This window comes from Bombyx mori, chromosome 9 (genome assembly GCF_030269925.1).
Source record: "Bombyx mori chromosome 9, ASM3026992v2".
In the NCBI taxonomy this organism is placed as follows: Eukaryota; Metazoa; Arthropoda; class Insecta; order Lepidoptera; family Bombycidae; genus Bombyx; species Bombyx mori.
In genome coordinates this window covers 3705137-3726310 of record NC_085115.1, presented here as the reverse complement: position 1 = coordinate 3726310, position 21174 = coordinate 3705137, and the positions used below count along the sequence as shown (strand labels likewise).

Below are 21174 nucleotides of genomic sequence, written 5' to 3'. Positions count from 1 at the left end.
TAACCTGGTACCGGGCGAGAGGCCAAGGTATACCAGCTATAAAAAAAATAAGAAAAAAATCTATGTCACTTAGTCAAGCGATGATAGATATTTTTCGAAAAAGTAAAAAATTTGACACCCTTGGTTGCATTTTTAGGTACTGTGTTCGCAGTTTTCACAATTTTACAGTGATTTTTTTTTAATAATGTTATCTCAAATAACAGTGCTATTAATCGTAACCACAAATGAAAGTAATAATCATTGTTAATTATAATATATATAGCCGCTAGCTCCAGCCACTAGCTCCAGCCGCTTACACCAGCCGCTTGCACCAGCCGCTAGCTCCAGCCGCTTGCACCAGTCGCTAGCTCCAGCCGCTTGCACCAACTGCTAGCTGCGGCTGGAGCTAGCGGCTGCTGCAAGTGGCTGGAGCTAGCGGTTGGTGCAAGCGGCTGGAGCTAGCGGCTGGTGCAAGTGGCTGGAGCTAGCGGTTGGTGCAAGCGGCTGGAGCTAGCGGCTGGTGCAAGTGGCTGGAGCTAGCGGTTGGTGCAAGCGGCTGGTGCAAGTGGCTAGAGCTAGCGGCTGGTGCAAGCGGCTGGAGTTAGTTGCTGGAGCTAGCGGTTGGTGCAAGCGGCTGGAGCTAGCAGTTGGTGCAAGCGGCTGGAGCTAGCGGCTGCTGCAAGTGGCTGGAGCTAGCGGTTGGTGCAAGCGGCTGGAGCTAGCGGCTGGTGCAAGTGGCTGGAGCTAGCGGTTGGTGCAAGCGGCTGGTGCAAGTGGCTAGAGCTAGCGGCTGGTGCAAGCGGCTGGAGTTAGTTGCTGGAGCTAGCGGCTGGTGCAAGCGGCTGGAGCTAGCGGCTGCTGCAAGTGGCTGGAGCTAGCGGTTGGTGCAAGCGGCTGGAGCTAGCGGCTGGTGCAAGTGGCTGGAGCTAGCGGTTGGTGCAAGCGGCTGGTGCAAGTGGCTAGAGCTAGCGGCTGGTGCAAGCGGCTGGAGTTAGTTGCTGGAGCTAGCGGCTGGAGATAGCGGCTGGTGCAAGGGGCTGGTGCAAGCGGCTGGAGCTAGCGGCTGGTGCTAGCGGCTGGTGCAAGTGGCTGGAGCTAGTGGCTGGTGCAAGCGGCTGGAGCTAGCGGCTGCTGCAAGTGGCTGGAGCTAGCGGTTGGTGCAAGCGGCTGGAGCTAGCGGCTGGTGCAAGTGGCTGGAGCTAGCGGTTGGTGCAAGCGGCTGGTGCAAGTGGCTAGAGCTAGCGGCTGGTGCAAGCGGCTGGAGCTAGCGGCTGGTGCAAGCGGCTGGAGCTAGCGGCTGGTGCAAGCGGCTGGAGCTAGCGGCTGGTGCAAGCGGCTGGAGCTAGCGGTTGGTGCAAGCGGCTGGTACAAGTGGCTAGAGCTAGCGGCTGGTGCAAGCGGCTGGAGCTAGTGGCTGGTGCAAGCGGCTGGAGCTAGTGGCTGGTGCAAGCGGCTGGAGCTAGTGGCTGGAGCTAGCGGCTGGAGCTAGCGGCTGGTGCAAGGGGCTGGTGTGAGCGGCTGGAGCTAGCGGCTGGTATGAGCGGCTGGTGCAAGCGGCTGTAGCTAGCGGCTGGTGCAAGCGGCTGGAGCTAGCGGCTGGTGCAAGCGGCTGGTACAAGTGGCTAGAGCTAGCGGCTGGTGCAAGCGGCTGGTGCAAGCGGCTGGAGCTAGTGGCTGGTGCAAGCGGCTGGAGCTAGCGGCTGGAACTAGCGGCTGGTGCAAGCGGCTGGAACTAGCGGCTGGTGCAAGCGGCTGGTGCAAGCGGCTGGTGCTAGCGGCTGGTACTAAATGCTGGAAATAGCGGCTGGGGCTTGGGACTCCAGCAGTGATAAAAGCTGTGAAGGCGCGAATTCAAAGAAATCCCAAACGTAAGCAAGCCCTTCAGATGGGGTTAAGCAGAACCACGGTGAAAACGGTGTTAAATGAAGACTTAGGGCTTCAGGCATATCGAAGAAAAACAGGACATCGTTTGAATGCTCGTCTAATGGACCTGAGACTGAAGAGATGCCGCGCTTTGTTGAAGCGGTACGCGGGAAAAAAATATCGGGAAGCGGTACGCGGGAAAAAATTTTTACCGTAGAAGAGAGCTACAACAAACAAAATGATAAGGTGTACGCACACAGTAGTGAAGAAGCGAGCAACCGTATTCCGCGTGTCCAACGAGGTCATTTTCCATCCTCGCTCAAGGTATGGTTGGGAGTTTCTTATTGGAGCTTAACAGAGGTACATTTTTGTGAGAAAGGTGTAAAAACGAATGCAGTTGTGTATCAAAATACAGTCCTGACGAACCTTGTGGAACCTGTTTCTCATACCATGTTCAATAACAGGCACTAGGTATTCCAACAAGATTCGGCGCCAGCTCATAGAGCGAAGAGCACACAAGACTGGCTGGCGGCGCGTGAAATCGACTTCATCCGGCACGAATGCTCCTCCAGTCCAGATTTGAATCCGTTAGATTACAAGATATGACAACACTTGGAGGAAAAGGCGTGCTCAAAGCCTAATCCCAATTTGGAGTCACTCAAGACATCCTTGATTAAGGCAGCCGCCGATATTGACATGGACCTCGTTCGTGCTGCGATAGACGACTGGCCGCGCAGATTAAGGGCCTGTATTCAAAATCACGGAGGTCATTTTGAATAAACTTTAGTGTCATAAGAATCTATGTTTTGTTAAGTTCATTTTGGTATATGAATGGTTACATAATGAATAAACTTGTTTCAATTATTTTACATTAAACATGTGACAGAATTTATGACCTGACTAGGTATATATATATAGATTATTACTAGCGACCTGTCCCCGCCTCGCTTAGGGAATTGTAATTTATTATTGATAATAGTGTTTTTCCACTATTTAATGGATGTTATTATGTATATAAACCTTCCTTTTCAATCACTCGTATCTATTAAAAAAACCGCATCAAAATCCGTTGCGTAGTTTTAAAGATTTAAGCATACATAGGAATATAAGAATAATAATAATAATAATATTACACATTATTTAACACCATATGTACAGAGTAAGCATATAAAACAAATAATAATCGGTGACATAAATTGGCGGCCTTATCGCTGAAAGCGATCTCTTCCAGGTAACTTTGCAGGGAGAGGAATAAGCGAACTGGACGGTGCTATATTTTAATAAACTTACATAAAAATATATACTGATATAGGGACAGAGAAAGCGACTTTGTTTTATACTATGTAGTGATTTGTTACCCTTTTAGGAAGACATATATACGGCCTACCTCATGCCTACAAACATGTCAAATTGTCTTAGTTACATCTGTTGACATTATTTTTTCCTGTCGCGCAGGCGGTCAGCTGGCGTGCCTCCGCAGTAGTAGCGTGGTGTCGTCGTTCCGCGCTCGCTTCCAGAGCGGCAAGACCGACCCGCAGCTGCAGGCGCTCGTCGACAGGCTCGTGCAGGACGCGCTCAACTCCATCTCCACCAGGCTCTACGACAACTACCAGTACCACACCAACGGGATACTGTGAGCGTCGCCACCCGCCAGCTCAACCATACGAACTAGAGATGAAACGGATATCCGGTAACTCCGGTATCCGGCCATGTTTTCACTATCCAGCCGGATAGCGTATATATAATAAATCAGTATCCGACCGGATTTCGAATAGCAAAATTGAAGAAAATCTCATGGTTATACAAAAGGCTAATAATACCACAATAGGCTATAAACAACTTTTATTTTTAAAATCGCACGTCAAAAGTGATTGTTTTATTGTTATAATTAGTTTGTTTAATACTCAAAATTAACAAGTGGCAAATTGTGGTGAATGAATACCAAATCGTCGTCGTACCGAGTCGTCGCGATCTCCGCTCACGTGCGACAACACACGAACGCGCACGAATATTTCCGAAAGGGCCGAACATCCGGCGCTCCGGCCTCGCAGTTTGCCGAATATTCGGTATCCGGTATCCGACCAAACCACTATCCGTTTCATCTCTAATACGAACCATACCGAACTGAATATCCAACGATCGCGTGTGATGACTAGAGATGGGATAATTCGATAAAATCGATATTTTTTTTATTCTGGTCGTCCAGAAAAAACGAATAACTATTTAAATCATTCAAATTCGAGAAAATTATAATGTAAATCGTTTATTCTCGCACCGCGCTGCTGCCCCGGGACTCTTTTGGGTTGAACAGGTAGTTTAAAGAGTATAGGGGATTCCCGTATAATAATACTCCTAAACAAAATTGTTGAAAAGGCGCAACAAATTCATTGATAGTAAATTTCCCTGAAGTTAACGGCTAATGCTAAGGATCAAATTATACGTGTTAAAGTTCGTGTGCTTCCTTTAGTTCGGTTCGATTTTGTTCTATGAACGTAACGTATTTTGCACAAACAATAAATACAAAAAACTCATGCTAGTACAGTTGTGAGTTTAACATCAAACGAAGGAATAGCGTTGTAACCGGTGAATATGTTATTTAAAAGCGCCATTTAACGCAAAAAAAGTTTAGGGGAAAATATAGGTACTATTTTATTTTTAATTGCCACATTCAATCTAAATGAAACATTTCCAACATGAGATTTTCGTTGTTATCATCAATAGTGCAATGCATGAGATTAGCATCAAGAACAAAAAAAATAGTATTTGAATTAGTTTTAGTTTAAGCGGCTTCGGGTTCCTTGGTCGTTGTCATTTCATAAATCATCATTTAAAACCTCCTTCACCTCACTCGAACTACCTTCTCTATAACTTTAATAATTAATATTTACGAATCATTAAATATTCATTTAAATATTAAACATATAATATTGTATTCATAATTTTAATTTCTGTTTTTAAAAAAAAATGTATATCATGCTGAGTAATAATTTAAAAAAAAAAAACAGACACTCCGAAATTCGCTTGTAAATGCATGCTTTTAGTGTTTTAAAGATTAGTGCCATAAACAAATAATGCTTTATCGTTTTTACTTTAACCTCTGTTTACTTTGCTCAACATTCATTGGTCACATTGTAATATCTGAACGCATTGAGCGTGTTCTATATAAGAACACCAGCCACTTGATCACTTCGGATAGAATTATAAAATGTAGAAAATTCCAAAATATTGTGTAAATATAAATATAAAATATGTATTATGATAATTTTCGCAATGAGAAGACTGATTGTTCAGGCATGAAGTGTTAGGTTTAGGTTCTTAACACATTAAGTTTTATCCTGTATATTGAAATTCTTTGTGTGCCTGTGGTGTGCGCGAGTGGAATGCATTAACTGCAAATTAAACTGCATTAAATGAAATGAATTTTAGCGAAAACGTGTTGTGTGTGTGTCAATATGGATATTTCATACACCACTATATTTTTATTATCGAAGAACGAGGTCTCTGTCAATGTCGGGTGGTTAATGTGTTGCCAGAATCAATACAGGGTTATTGAAATGTTGAAAGTAAAAAAAAAATTGAGTCATCCTAGCGGACCGTACTCTTCGAAAACAATAGTTATATTGTAGGTTTGTATGTATGTAATCAAGAATTATAAAATAGTCTTTACGTCCTTTTAATGAAACAAAATCCATACACTTTCACTATCACATAAAGAAACATTTTTATTAAAAAAAAAAATAGTGGTGTATTATTATCCACGCGCTAGCTAGGAACTTGTTTGTTCCCCTGAATGTGGTGTACATTAAAATAATTTTATAAAGGTTCAAATTTACGGATATGAAAGTAAATTTTTGGTGTTGCCAATTAATTCGTTGTAAGGTGGAACGAGGGTTGCCCCACTATGTAATCATTTATTGTTTGTATAATAAATGCGTTTACAATTTTGATAATGTTAAATAAATATGTAATGAGAACGATTAAATATTTCAATTGAACCTTTTGTAAATAATCTTTGGCTCTTTATTGTATAACCAACATTTTAAAGATGCCAAATAATATGATTTTTTTAATAATTGTTATTATTGCATACATAAAATTTATCTATTCTCTTTGCTGAAGTTTAATAACAATTTGCTGTTATATATTCATATATTTGTTGCGATAACACGCTTGTGTGTGACGAAGCATCAATGCTTTGATTTGGATCAAAATCTGAAAAGAAATCCTAATGCGTTTGTAACTTGAACATATCGATTCTTTAGTAACAGCAACGCGTCTTAAAATATTCAATTATAGCTATATGTATATTGAAGTTATTATTGTCAAATTTGTTTTGTACTAAAGACTGCTGAATACTAGATAATCGATTTTTAAAAGAGCGCGTTATCATAACATTTTGAATTAATTGTTATGAAATTAATGTACGTTTTGAAGTAAATTAAAGATAAATATGAAGTATCTAAAAATTGTAACGTGACCATATTTAGTCGATTCGGGTAATAAATAATAATAATAATAATAATAATCTTTGAATGTTCGTCATTACAGATAAGTAAATTATTCTGTTTAAAAATTGTAATAACATTGAAATGTCCAAATAGGTCAAAATTTAATAAATTAATTTATCAACGTGTACAGGTAATTGTAAGTAGGTACGTACTTGTAACATTAATCTTATTTTTTTTAAATATACATAATCATGGTTTTTATTGAGATTTTTATTTCTGCCCGAAATCGTCTCTGCTGATTGTCAATATTTGCACGTAGAAATTTTAGGCAGGTTGCAAATTATTTTGTATTGAACTATCCAACGGGTCCTTAGAACCGTAGTTCTGACAAAATGTACAGACAAAGTACTACTTTATGAAATATAAATGACATTTCGTTAGCTTATTGTAGTAAGAAGTATGTGTGTGGACTGTGATTGCCTCGGCGTTATACCACGTGTGCGTGTACTATACTAAGATAGCGTGTAAGTACTAAGTATACTAAGATGGCGTGTCACCATCTTAGTAGTTATAAGCAACTAGTGAAATCTGGTCACTGGCATTAATTGTAAAAGGGGCACAGATTTCTTAAAGTATTCGCGCGCCACCTATCGTAGGTAGATGACAACTATGACAGAAACCATCTGGTCACAATCGAATCAACAGCTTAGTCTTTATTTGTGTAGATAAATACGGAAATAAAAGGCCGAATATCTGTAAAACTTTTCAAGGAGGGAGCACGATTTCATCACTTTTTTAACTTTTCGGGTGACGCATACACAGGCTAGATTCGGTGATTTAAGATTGCATAGGCACGTCCGTTTTGGCCACGTTTAGGTATTATTGGGATTTTTTAAGAATCGTCTCCTTTTTGTTGTCTCACCTTAACTATCGAAGCAGGACTTATCGTCAGTGAGTTCCCAGATCTGTCTTACCTCGTATCATCAACGTATTGCGTTCAAAAAGGTTTGTCAGCGAACTGCGACTCAGCTGCATGATAGGCGGCTTGGGTCTGTCCCTGGAATTGCTGATGTCCATGAGCGACGGTAACCACTCACTGGGATGTATGCTCGTCTGCCTACAAGGTCAATAAAAAAAATCCGTATGGCAAACGTCTATGACTTATTTTAGCAGAGGGTATCAGTGCCACCTGAGGATCTATAGACCACTCCTCTATTCGTAACGTTAGGCAGTAATCGCTGTATTCAAACAGCTTAATTAAATAGAATGTTAGGTATCTATCTATCTCTTAGGTTTATGGCGTTTCCTTTTAGATTTCGCCAATGTCAAATGTATATAATACTCTGCTTTCTATAGCGGGCTTCGTGAACGAGCAAGGTCACAGATATTCACTAAGAATTAAGTGAGTAGCTAAGAATGTTTGATGACAGGATCTCTGTTGATTTACCTAAAACAAATAAGACGCACACAATATATATACAGGGGTTAGTTCGATAAAAGACAGACTAACTACAGCTTAATGTTATTTTGGTTAATGAATGAACTAAGAATATAAACGAAAGGGGAGTTGACAAGGGAAAGAAGGAATGGTAGTTAACATTTTTATTTATATTTTGACATTCAACAAGTGTGTTATGCTGACATCTAAGTAAAAATAAATGATTTTGATTTTGAATTTGAATTTGAAATGAAACGAACAGAAAAGTTATAGAGTCGTAAACGTTTTATTCAAAATAATTCACTTATTTTTTCCTTTTGTTTTTCTTCTTGTTCCCTTTGAACTTGAGTTTCTGTTTAATCTTGTCCTTCCGCATGCGCTCCTTGACGATCTGCTGCTTGTCTCTGAACTCGCGCGACTTGGACTCGGCCGCTTTTTTCGCTACGCGTTCGTTGTGCTTCACCCAGTGCGGACGGAACTCCGACGCTGTCGAATAAATTGCAGAACTTAAAAGTTTACCTATATATTAATGGGACGGAGAACTATGAAATTTTTTACACTTATCTATACTAATATTATAAAGAGGAAAGATTTGTTTGTATTGAATAGGCTCCGAAACTACTGAACCGATTTGAAAAATTCTTTCACTGTTTGAAAGCTACACTATTCCCGAGTGACATAGGCATCTTTTTAGAAACAAAAATTAGGGATCCTTACTAAAACTCTAATAATGTAAAAAAATATTCTTTACATCGCGTGCCCTGCGAAAACTATTGATGATAGAATAAAATAATGTACTACGGCTTTGTAGAACACATTATTATTTACAATAAGTGCCGCGACAGCATATGTCTAACTATTATAGTTATGCCGCAATAAGTTTTCTTTTATTTAAAAAAATAAAACAACGTCAAATATCGCTGAAATTTTTGTTAGAGATCGGAGCGGAGTCGGAGCGGGCCGCTTGTAGAGAATATAGAGGAGTGCAGGATATTAATATTCTTTTTTAAATTATGCATAAAAAATACATTAAATCAAAATACATTACATTACTATGTATTTGACACAACATATACATATACAATACACTTTGTTTATTCTTAATGTTTAAACTTATAATTTCATTTATTTGTAAAAATTGTCGACTTTCAAATCACAAGTGTACCAAAAAGGTTTATTTAAAAAAAAAAAAAACGGCCCCCCTACCTGGTTTCCTTTTATTTGTTTGTGCTTGCGGTTCGTCGTCGGAGTGGTCGTGCGCGAGGTTGCGTTTTTTCCAGTCGTCGAAGCGGCCGCTGCGGAACGAAGCCGGGACCCGGAACCCGCTCTCAGTACGAATCATCTTGCGTCCGCCGTCCTAAAACATAATTACGTTAAAATATAAAAATATATATATTACGTTAAAATATAAAAATATATATATACAGTGCAACTTGATGCACGTGAGAGAAGTGAAACTTCTTTTGCGATTTTTTTTTATTGCTCTCTATTGAACTCTACAACGTAAATGCCGCCATCCATCTTGAGATATAAGTTCTAAGGTCTCACGTATAGTTACAACGGCCGTCCACCCTTCAAACCGAAACGCATTACTGCTTCACGGCAGAAATAGGCGGGGTGATAGTACCTACTCGTGCGGACTCACAAGAGGTCCAACAACCAGTAAACTTTCAGTGCTGATAAAAGCGGCATTATCACAGGCAGGATTAAACACTATTTAAATTAGTAAGAAATCTCGAAAAGCTAAGCTGTTGATTTTGATTGTGGGGGCGAGATATTAGCTACTTTCGAGGAGCTACTTTCACCAAAAACGAATTATAAAGAGGGTAGAAACACATTTGTTAGATGTAAGCATCTACTGGCAGTCTCCAGCGCATGAGGCGCGCAGTACGTACGGGGTCAACGTGCACCATCTTCTTCCGCTTCCTGTCCCAGCGCATGACGTTCCGCTGCGCGCGCTCGGCGTCCCCGCTGTCGGCTCGCAGCTCCAGCTGGGCGTGCTCCGCGCCCGCGCTGAAGTTCACCGCCATGCTGCACACGAAACGCACACAATACAACACTCGTCCATGTACTTCCCTTCAAGACTTCCCTTCCCTTAAAAACGTTACTTGAATAGATGTTAAATAAAATGTTTACGAGCATAAACAAAGCAGGTTAGAACATTTCCGCGCGTCGCTGTTTTGGGCTCTCTACGTCGCGATGTTTGTCGCACGTGTCGATAGAGCTAAACGATCGAGCGCTACTTCGCTGCTCTGCGAAGTTCGGACGAATACAAAAAATACTAATTTCTCATATATGGCCATATTTTATTCTAGAAAAAAAAAAACACGCAATTTTACACCGTCGAGAAATATAATTACGTGATATTTGCCAAGAACCCCCCTCCCCCTTAAGTGAGATTTGGAAAGATTTAACTTGATCCCCTCCCCCCTCTAGAACACATCACGTAATTAATGGGCGCCCCCTTAACTTGTGCGGTCACTTACTTGTAGTCAGCTGGACGTGTTGGGGTCCCCAGGCAACACTTCTAAGGTGTCATTTTAATCACGAACTAGCGTTATCGGATACAACAAACCAAACATCTCACCCTGTTTCAGTGTGCTGGTCGCTTGCTTGATGCGGTATGTAGTTCTCATCTCGCACTGGTCCCTTCTTTTTCTTCTTAGATTTAACGGCAGTAACGATATCATCAAGTTTACCTTCGGCCTGAAAAAAAAAAGCGTTTTTGTGGTTTTTTTATGTGTTGATTGATGTCCCTAATATTGTAAAATTTACGATTAGGCCATGAATGAAAATGTGTTTTTAAATTAAAATCAGTGGGTAGTTGACTTAGGTTGGACTTACTAAGTTATAGGGAGTTTTTGGCGAGAACGCGATGAGTCAAGTTGTGTTATTTGTTTTATTTTGTCTATTTAGTGTTCATTCAGGTTTAAATGTGTAATAACGGTGGTTTATTAACTGCTTAGTATCTGTGAAGGTGCACAAATGTGGGAAAATGAAACAAAGCCGCTGGACGTAACTTCTTGGGATCCTCCAAAAAGGCCAAAGAAAAAGTTTCAGTAAATGACCACCATTTTACTGAGGTTATATTTCATCCCATATCATCTCATCTCATTTCATTGCATTTCATATTAATCAACTTCGTTTCATTTCTTAATATCATTTTTCATATAAAAAAGGTTTCTGTAAAATTAAATAAGGCTTGACCTAAAGTTCTTAGTTACCAGGTCATAAAATCTCTTAAAAAAATTACCAAGATATATATCACACTACGATTATAAACGCGAAACTGAGTTTGTTACACTTTGACGTTTTAACTGCAAAATTTCATGACCCTGAGAATACACAAGGAAAGTAGGTATAATTTTTTCTATACTATTATGAGTGAAAAATATTAAAATAAATATGAATACAGTTTATACCATAAGCATTTGTCCTAAAGCGGGCTTTTATATATTTTACAGTGGCTGTGCAGAATGGTGAAACAAACGTTGGTATAGATCTGTGTCCTGCATTCAATTAAAACGCTGATAAGTTATTGATTTCTGAACAGAATTTAATGTCATTTTCTTTCATGACACACATTAATGTTTACCTTCTATTTGAGAATTAAAACATTAGACAGCACTCGGATTAGGAAACATACATAATTTAGTTACACGAGTATTTTAATTTATTCATTGTATGTACCAATTTTTATTTAGTTTTATTTAATTACAAATCATATTTTTGATGTATGTATGAGGAAGTCCGAAAGTGGCACCTGTGACAGAGAAGCTGAGAAGTGCGCGTTTGGCATGGTATGGACATGTAATGAGACAAAATGAAAATGAGATTGGTAAGAGAGTGTTAACTATGGACGTGGAAGGATATAGAGGAAGAGGTAGGCCTAAGAAGAAATGCATAGATTGCGTGAAAGACGATATGTGTAAGAGGGGAGTGAGCGAAGAAATGGTATATGATAGAGGAGTGTGGAAGGAGAAAACATGTTGAGCCGACCCCAGGTGACAGGTGAGAAGGGCAGGAGAATAATGATGATATTTTGGATGTATTGTGTAATAAATGAACTTTATTCAATATTTACCTGTAGCTTTTTGTTTTGTCTCGTCTTCTCGACAGTTCTGCCGTGTGCGAGCTTCTTGGCTTTCATCGCTAAATACATCGGTGAATCGTTTTTAGCCGACAACTCCAATATTGTCTGTGAATTAACAACATATCTATTTAGTATTTTTTACATCATCCGTCTTTTTTTTTTCCTACCTAAACTGATGGTATAGAGAGACCATATCAGCGTAACCTTAACTAGTAGGTGAGCTCACGGGGCTCAAACCTGATGTTGTTGCTAACACGAACCCTAGCAAGAGCCGTGCTTCGCAGAATCTACCACCGGATCGGAAACGCGACCCACTGAGAAGATCCGGCGAGAAACTCAGCGGGCATCAAGAAAACTGTAATGTACTCGAAAGATCGGAAATAATATTAAAAAAAATGCAAGATTAAACAGTGACATTAATTTTAATTATATATATTATGTAGGCAAAAAATATATGAATTTACGGTCGCGCCATCATGTGCCGCTTCTGTCGCAGTCAGGATAACAAATTACAATCAAAACCCCCAAGCTTTTTTTTTCTTAGCCAAGATTTGTTAATTAAGTTTTGTTAAATGATTGTGATACACTTTGACAAATATATTTTTTTATTGCTTGGCTTAGATGGATGTACGAGCTCACATCCCACCTGATGTTAAGTGGTTACTGGAGCCCATAGACATCTACAACGTAAATGCGCCACCCACCTTGAGATATAAGTTCTAAGGTCTCAAGTATAGCTATAACGGCTGCCCCACCCTTCAAATCGAAACGCATTACTGCTTCACGGCAGAAATAGGCAGGGTGGTGGTACCTACCCGCGCGGACTCATAAGAGGTTCTACCATCAGTAATTACGCAAATTTTAATTTTTCGGATTTGATTTTTATTGCACGATGTTATTCCTTCACCGTGGAAGTCAATCGTGAACATTTATTCAGTACGTATTTCATTAGAAGAATTGGTACCCGCCGACGGGATTCGAACACCGGTGCATCGCTCGATATGAATGCACCAGACGTCGTATCCTTTAGGCCACGACGTCTTTGACAATGATTGTGATACACACAATTGAGTTGAAAACAATAATAGTTTTATGTGAAGACTCACCCCTTTAGGTGTGTAGTTCTTGATCTGATCCACGAGTACCGCGGCGGAGTCCGGGGCGCCGTCGGTGAGGAAGGGGTGCGGCTGCGTGGGCGCTTCGGTCAGCTTGGCGCGCCTGTTGCCCTCCGCGGAGGCCGCCTCGCGCCACCGCACGTACTGCTGCAGTCCACGGGCGCACGTACGAGCCGCCTCCTCCTGTTTTCATTGATATAATCGTTCTAACATGAAAATCATCATTAACTTATTTAGCCGAAATCTAATAGTATTTTCTCTGATATATAATCAAGGGTGAGAACAAAGTATCATCTATATTAATATATAAATTTACAGTTGTTTTTACGGATGTTCCATTATAACTACTGAACCATGCATCCGATTGACTTGAAACTTGGTATCCATGTAGAAAATACATGTACTTAATGGATAGGCTAATATTTATATGAGTGTTGGACTCCCTACACCAGTTGCGGGGGCATTAATGATGAGAATCTTTGTGAGGGTGAGAAATAATAATGTTTATTTTAAATGCCTTAATCTTAAATGAAAAAAAAAAACAAACGAATCTATCAAAGATCAATTTGTAAATTATAAGATGTTATTGTGTTTTATTAATAACTAGCGACCCGCCCTCGCTTCGCTTACGACCACTGTAATTTATTATTGATTTCTCCACTGTTTTGGATTTTATTATACATATAAACCTTCCTCTTCAATCACTCGTATATATTGAAAGAAACCGCATCAAAATCCGTTGCGTAGTTTTAAAGATTTAAGCATACATAGGGACAGACAGATATAGGGGCAGAGAAAGCGACTTTGTTTTATATTAAAGCATAATGAACCGTGAGGGGTTAGTTACACAAAGCAGGGGTGAGAAGACAGAAATATTTCTTTTTTAATTGTCACTGTAACGCAGCGTTCCGTTTCGCGGGGCAAAAGTAGCCAAAGGGATCGTGACTGAGGTCCGTGCCGCGTGGACCCACCCCGCGCATCTATTGCACCATTTGCACCTCCAAAAAAATTTTTTAAGCGATTTTATGGCCTGGTAACTGAGACCTTTAAGTCATGTCTTATTTTAATTTATATTCATATTTTTATTAAAAATGATATTATGGAGTGAAATGAAATGAAGATGATTATTTTGATACATTAATCAACTGGGATGAAATGAAATGAGATGATATGGGATGAAATATTATCTCAGTAAAATGGTGATCATTTACTAAGATTTTTCAGTGGACTTTTTGGAGGATCCCGAGAAGTTACGTCCAGCGGCTTTGTTTTATTTTCCCACATTTGTGCACTTTGGCTGATATTAAACAGTTAATAAACCACCATTATTAGACATTTAAGCCCGAAGAAATACTATATAGATAAAATAAAAGAAATCACACAACTTCACTCCTCGCGTTCCCGCCAAAAAGTCCGCACCCCCAATTAGTGCGCGCCAGACCATAGATTATACACTTAATATATTTGAGACGCCAGACTTTGAAGCGGCAAACACGCGTCCCCGGTCGATACCGGAACTGACAACCCAAGAGTCTCATGCCAGTCGGGCACCCAACATTAAATCACGATAAAAACGCTTCAAATACAAGATACGTACAATTTCAGAGTAGTTCTTCTCCCAGGCCATAACGTCCTGATGTCGAAGTTCCAGCTGTTCTGCGGGCAACGCCCCCCACACTCCGCTGGCGCAGGCGGCCCCCCGCCCCGCGCTCTCGTCCACTCTCCCCAGCGTGGTGCCCAAGAACAGCTGCAGATCCAACAAGTGGGCCACGTCTTCCGCAGCCACCAGGGAGAAGGCCCGACCCGCTCGACCCGCTCTGGCACTGCGACCTAAGTGTCAGACAATTTTACATTTGTCACCAATCAAAATGAGCTGATAACAAAACGTGATAAATGCGAAATTTAGAAAAATAAAATAAGGATTGTGCGGTTTTATGAAACCACGGTAAAAGTGAAACTTTTTTTCACATCATAGACATTTAACTCTAAGGCTTATTACACTTGGCTAAATTTAATCGACTGAATTCAGACGCAAATTTAGAAGCTTCTGATTACACTGTTCTAAATTCAGTTACTGAATCAATTGTCAGTTTAAGCGCGACGAAGTTGGACGTGTCGTGTGCGTACGAGGATGGCCCCAGTAATGTCTAGATAACAAAAAATTGTTCTTGGCGAAGACGTCGCAGACGGCACAATTGAAAAAAAAAAAGAATATGCGTCAAGAAATATTTATTGCTCCGCGGAAAGATAGCAAATATGAACATTATGAGTGATTTAGAACCAGCAGACTTCAGAAATTATCTACGAATGGATTCGAGATCGTTTGACCTAATATTAAGCCTTGTGACACCGTTTATTCAAAAAAGCAGGATATTATCCTACGATACTACGATAGTCTATTATATATTTAACTATTACATATTGTTGAGGGTATATTGACAGTAATTAATAAACAGTTGTCAACGGTACTCTGAAGTTTCAATACACAACATGGTGACAGCGTAAAACAGAACTTTGCTCGCTATGGCATTCCGGAAACGGTTGTTAGCGATAACGGTCCCCAATATTCTTCTCGAAATTTTAAAAAGTTCGCAGAAGAGTGGTGCTTCAATCATATTACTTCATCACCGTATTACGCACAATCAAACGGCAAGAGTGAGAGGTCAGTACAAACTATAAAGAAAATGTTAAAAAAATCAATAGACAGTAGAACAGATTTTTATTTGAATCTATTGAGCTATAATAACACGCCGCGAGAAAATTTGAATTCTCCCGCACAACTGTTAATGGGACGGAGATTAAATTGTAGATTACCAGTTCATCCAGATTTGTTAAAACGTTATAATTGTAATGATCAGCAACAGCATAAAACAATAATAGAAAAACAATTAAAAAGTAAAATGTATTATGACCAACATTGTAAAGCGCAGCCGGAGCTAAGTGTCGGCGATGATGTAATTATGTTAGAACATAATAATGAACGAATGCGCGGCACTGTCGTAGGCAAGGCATCTGCACCGCGTTCATACATTGTAAAAAACAAATTAGGTATATATCGACGTAATCGCCGACATTTAATTAAAAATATGCCTGATGAGAAACCTAATGTTGTGGAAAAGCTGAAGAATGATCGGCGCGGCACAATAGTGATCGTATCAGACGAGTCAAGTGGGGGAGAATATGAGATGAGTGTGGATGAGGATGGTTCAGTGTACGAACCGAGTACTTTGTCATCACCTTCATCACCTCATATTTATCCGCCTACTACTCGTAGTAGAACTAAGCAGAATGCAATTAATAATAATTAACCTCTGATTTTATGTTTATCTTGTAACACACTTATATTGTAAAAGGGGAAGATGTTGAGGGTATATTGACAGTAATTAATAAACAGTTGTCAACGGTACTCTGAAGTTTCAATACACAACACATATCTAATCCTACGATAATATAAGTCCAAAAGAAAGATTGGTGGTAACATTAAGATTTCTTGGAACAGGAAATTCGTATCAAGATTAAAAATTTAGTTCTTTAATATCCCAACCCCTGCTGACAAAAATTATCCCTGAAACATGTCGGGCTATTTATAAATGTCTGTCACATTAAATAAAGGCGACTGAAATAAAGATCCATTTCGTTCTTCTTTTCTGTTCATAGGAACAATATAAAATCATGTCATTGAAAGCATTAGGTACTCACCAACTCTGTGGACGAAGAGTTTGGGTTTCGCCGGAAAGTTGTAATTAATGACTGTATCCAATGCAGGTAAGTCTAGACCTCTGGCTGCCACATCCGTTACTATTAGAACAGAACACTTCTTATTGGTAAACCGTCCTAGAGCTATCTTACGGGCTGACGGATCAAGGCCTGAATACGCATATGTTGAACTTATACCGGCTTGTTGTAGAATCTAAAACAATTATTAATCATTATTAAACTTGATTATAAACACGACTATATTATTTCAAACAACATTTACATGACTAAAGAACCGGTACTCCAGTTCTGAACCTTATTCATTGTTACTAGACTTATTGACTTAATTTATAGCTCTGGCCTGCTTGAAACAACATTCAGGGTAATTCCAAAGCAATGGACTTTCACTTATTGTTGTTGTATGAATTTTTGCATTCCTGGGTTTAAGCAACCAAACAACCGCGGAGACCGGCGTCGTTGGTCGTCGACTATCGCCTCGACGACCCGTCGGTCGGGCGTCCTCGGGGTGGCGCCGCGTGTCTTGTTGTAGTGTTGACCGCGGGAAACCCCCTACTCTGACCGGGTTTGCCCCGAACGGAGATCGGATGTTGGGTGTAAGAGTGCAGGGGAGTCGTTTAGTGGGTAGGGCCCTAAAATTCCTTGGGCCCGCGGTCTGCTCCCAGCACCTTGGAGATCCCCACATCATACACCGCGCGCCCCCTAGGCGCGGGGACCTCGTAGGAAATTCGGCCCCGACCCGAAAAAAAAAAGAAACCCAACCCATTCTCAGTATTTTACTTGTTTAATTTCGTTTTAACTAAAGCAGATAATTGTAATGTGTTTAATTCCAGGACTTCGCTTCTGTTTTTTAATTGTTTCTTAGTTTAATAGATTGGATTTTGATAATTTTCTTAAGACTGAAATTTCTACCACTTAGTATTGTATCGAGAATATTCTGGTATTGTGAAGGAATTAAGTAAAGTCAGGAACAATTGAGTAGTTCTAGTATGATCCCATGACTGGCAAATATGGCTTGACAAAAATAGGTTACCTAAAAAATTATGTCACTAAACTTATTGGCATTTATTTGATCCAGGGTTTTATTTGGGTGATTCTTTTTAAATGTGAATATTCTGTGTTCATATAGTGTTTTAATGAAACAAAATGGCAGTAGACACTTACCAAATGTAAATACTCAACATGATGTTTCGTAGCAGCAAAGACAACTGCTTGGGGTGTTGTTGGAGTTAATACTTTGTCTAATAGAATCAACAGGGCTGCCGTTTTCAATTCAGCCCTAACTGATATCCATCCCAGCCATAATGTTGAAGGTAATTTCCAATCAACATCTAATCTTATCAAGGTGGGATCTGATAGTCCAGCCCTCGCAAATTCTACTAGCATTTTAGGTAGTGTTGCAGAGAATAATAACGTTTGACGACTAGAAGGGAGACGAGCACAGATCTCTTGTAATTGCTCACCGAAACCAAGCTCAAATAGTCGGTCAGCTTCATCAAAAACAACTATTTCTGTAAACCAATAAGCTCATTAATAATAATCCAACTAATTGTTTTATTTTGTTAATAATAATAACTACCAAAGTGGTCAATAAAAATTAAGGCGTTACCAATGTGGGTAATGATGAAAAAAACTAAACCAATTAAACATTAAAATTAATAGTAAAACCGACATGGTTCACCTATGAACTACTACTGGACTATAACTGTTTGTTTATGTACCTAAAGAATGGAGAAAGATATAATAATGTATACAACAGAAATACTTTGAAATAACTTAAACTAATGTAACTTTAATTAACTTTGTGTTTACAAAACAAAAAAAAGAAAAATTATAATTTTGCTTTTGTATTTCTTGACAAAACATCTATAGACATTTGGACAGTGCACCTGATGATGAGTGCATGCACAGTAAGAATGCCAAAGGTACTTCTAAACCCTGGCCTACCCCTAATGCTAAGATAGAGGTTGCCTTAACTACATTATAGTATTTTAAATACAATTACAGTTACTTTATTTCGACTTACTGATGTTGTCTAACTTTAAGCACATCTCAATGCAGATGTGTAAGAAGCGCCCAGGTGTTGCAACAACTATGTCTGGAGAAGAGCCAGACATCACATTAAACTGCTGCTCAATGGACTCTCCACCAAGAATAGCTGCACTCGTTAATCCAGTGAATTTTCCTAGCTCCCTCACAAATCTTAATGTCTGTATCATTTCAATTCTAGTTATAAAATTTAATTACTAAGAGTTTCTTAATTACTTTTATATGCATGAGATAAAAAAAAGCTATTTAAGGTATTTTGTTGTTTATCTGATTTTAGTAAAAAATTAATCTATTCCAGTAAATCTAAAGTTTACCTGTAATGCGAGTTCTCTAGTTGGTGAGAGAATTAATGCCCTCAAATTCTTTCCAGGTGTAGGTTTGTTGTTCGGAACAAGAAGTTTCTCAAGGATAGGGAGGACAAAACAAGCTGTTTTTCCGGACCCAGTTCGGGCCATTGCAACAACATCTTTCCCGGTCAATGCTATTGGTATGGTCTGTAAATAGTACACAAGGTAAAAAAGAATGGCTTTTTAAATCTCCTTCTTACGTATACATCATTTGCCTTTAAAAATAGACTGCCTTAACTCAATGGTAGTTTTTAACATTGTATTTTTTCATTACATATTTTCTTATCATTACCTTACGTTGTATAGGTGTTGGTTGTTTGTAACCCCGTTTCGTGATTCCTTTTAAAACAGGAAAACTTAGGCCCATTGATTGAAAAGCACCCGAACTCTTCTTTTTCTTCTGGTTGTTTTTGGGTTCATTTTGAGGCTCATCTGCTTTAGGGGCATCGAAACCCGGCAGATGATCATCTAATTCTTTAGGTTTTAACATTTTTATTAGCTTAATTTAACCATGCTGCCTATAGTAATAATATTAGTACTAACACGCGAAACACTCAATATTTAATAACCTAACAATTTGACAATCGTGCACCGTCAATTGTCACTTGTCAGTACATTTTTTTATTTGCTTCGTCCATCAGACAGGCAAAGAAAGTTGAGAAAAATTTCTATGCAACAAAATTAAAATCGAACTACTTTTACGGTTTAATCTCGCGTATATTATTGCAAACGTTTTTAATATTTTACAATATTCGTCACGGACGATCACGACATAATGAAAATCATCTAGTATTGAATGAGATGTAATGACATAATGTCACAGTAAACGGGATTTTACTAGAACTAGGTCATCATTATCACAGGTGTCGTAAAACTGACTAATGGATTTAGTAGAATAAGGGAAACATCGTTCTCTAAGTATTATACCAGCGTACTGCGATCGTCAATTGGCATTTGTTGTTGGTAGGGAATATTGTAAGCCGTGGACATGTACCACCCTGCGACTTACATTTATCACGACGAAGTTTTGAGTGTAATTTGAAGAGTGAGACATCTGATATACAAAACAAAGACGTCTCTGGTCCTTGTAGCGTCCCTGGGCAATAATTACCGTAGTAATAACTATGGCACACGGATGCCACATAGGCTAGAGATGGCTTTGCACACCTTGCACTATAGGTAAAGCCGTCTATGATATTTATTATACATAGTACTAGCGACCCACCCTCACTTCGGTTCGAGAACTGTAATTTATTATTGATCTTATTGAATTTTCTATCTTCATCTTTCATAATATCGCGTATTTGGTTATTATACTATAAACTATTCAAATATCTTTTTTTTTCTTACATGGGTGGACGAGCTCAGCCCACCTGGTGTTAAGTGGTTACTGGGGCCCATAGACATTTACAACGTAAATGCGCCACCTACCTTGAGATATAAGTTCTAAGGTCTCAATATAGTTACAACGGTTGCCCCAGTCTTCAAACCGAAACACATTACTGCTTCACGGTAGAAATAGGCAGGGTGGTGGTACCTACCCGTGCGGACTCACAAAGACAAAGATAAATTATAACTATTTTAAATACCAGATACGATAAAAGTATTAATTTTGAAGGATCAATTTGTTACTACTACCAGATGTGCGTTAGAAATAAATTATCAATTTTTATTGTAAACTAGCGACCCGCCCTCGCTTCGCTTCGGAAACATTAAATTTTATTATTGATAGGCGAGTCCCGCCATGTTGCGCGCGGTACGACAATAACTGCGGGTGACGTCGCGGCGTCGCGGGGCGAAGCTAGTCTAAAAAGTAGCCGAAGTTACTCCTTATATCATCAGCCACCTATTAGTGAAAGTCTCATCAAAATCGGTCTCGCCCTTCCAGAGATTAGCCGGAACAAACAGACAGACAGAAAGACAGCCAGACAGACAGACAAAAATTGTAAAAAATGTTATTTTGGTGAATGTACCGTACATATATTCATATGCATGTAGTAAAAAGCGGTTATTTCAATACTACAAACAGACACTAATTTTATTTATATGTATAGATGTATAGATATATGGTTTACTATTTTGGCGATAATGTCTTACCTACACATAAAAGATAGATATATGCTGTCCC

At 39.3% G+C, this 21174-nt stretch overlaps 2 protein-coding genes across 4 annotated transcripts in view; one reads left to right on the top strand and one right to left on the bottom strand.

The window, feature by feature from the left end:
- Positions 1-6551, top strand: part of LOC101741374 (phosphatidylinositol 4-kinase beta) — a 59625-nt gene extending 53074 nt beyond the window's left edge. For both annotated transcript variants that reach the window (XM_004922881.5, XM_012697292.4), the window contains exon 10: positions 3298-6551. In XM_004922881.5, coding sequence (XP_004922938.1) covers positions 3298-3479 — 182 coding nt within the window. In that variant the 3' untranslated portion in view covers positions 3480-6551. The remainder of the gene's footprint in view (positions 1-3297) is intronic.
- Positions 6552-7991: 1440 nt separating this feature from the next.
- LOC100862825 (ATP-dependent RNA helicase DDX54-like protein) lies at positions 7992-19841 on the bottom strand. 2 transcript variants are annotated; one of them, XM_038012696.2, is made up of 12 exons: positions 19339-19841; positions 19014-19193; positions 18677-18860; positions 17815-18161; positions 16636-16846; positions 14534-14766; positions 12928-13119; positions 11813-11926; positions 10316-10434; positions 9624-9759; positions 8935-9085; positions 7992-8214 (listed from the first exon to the last, which is right to left on the bottom strand). In XM_038012696.2, exons 1-12 carry the CDS (start codon positions 19534-19536, stop codon positions 8033-8035), a joined length of 2247 nt encoding a protein of 748 aa, XP_037868624.1. In that variant the 5' UTR covers positions 19537-19841; the 3' UTR covers positions 7992-8032.
- Between the last annotated feature and the right edge of the window lie 1333 nt (positions 19842-21174).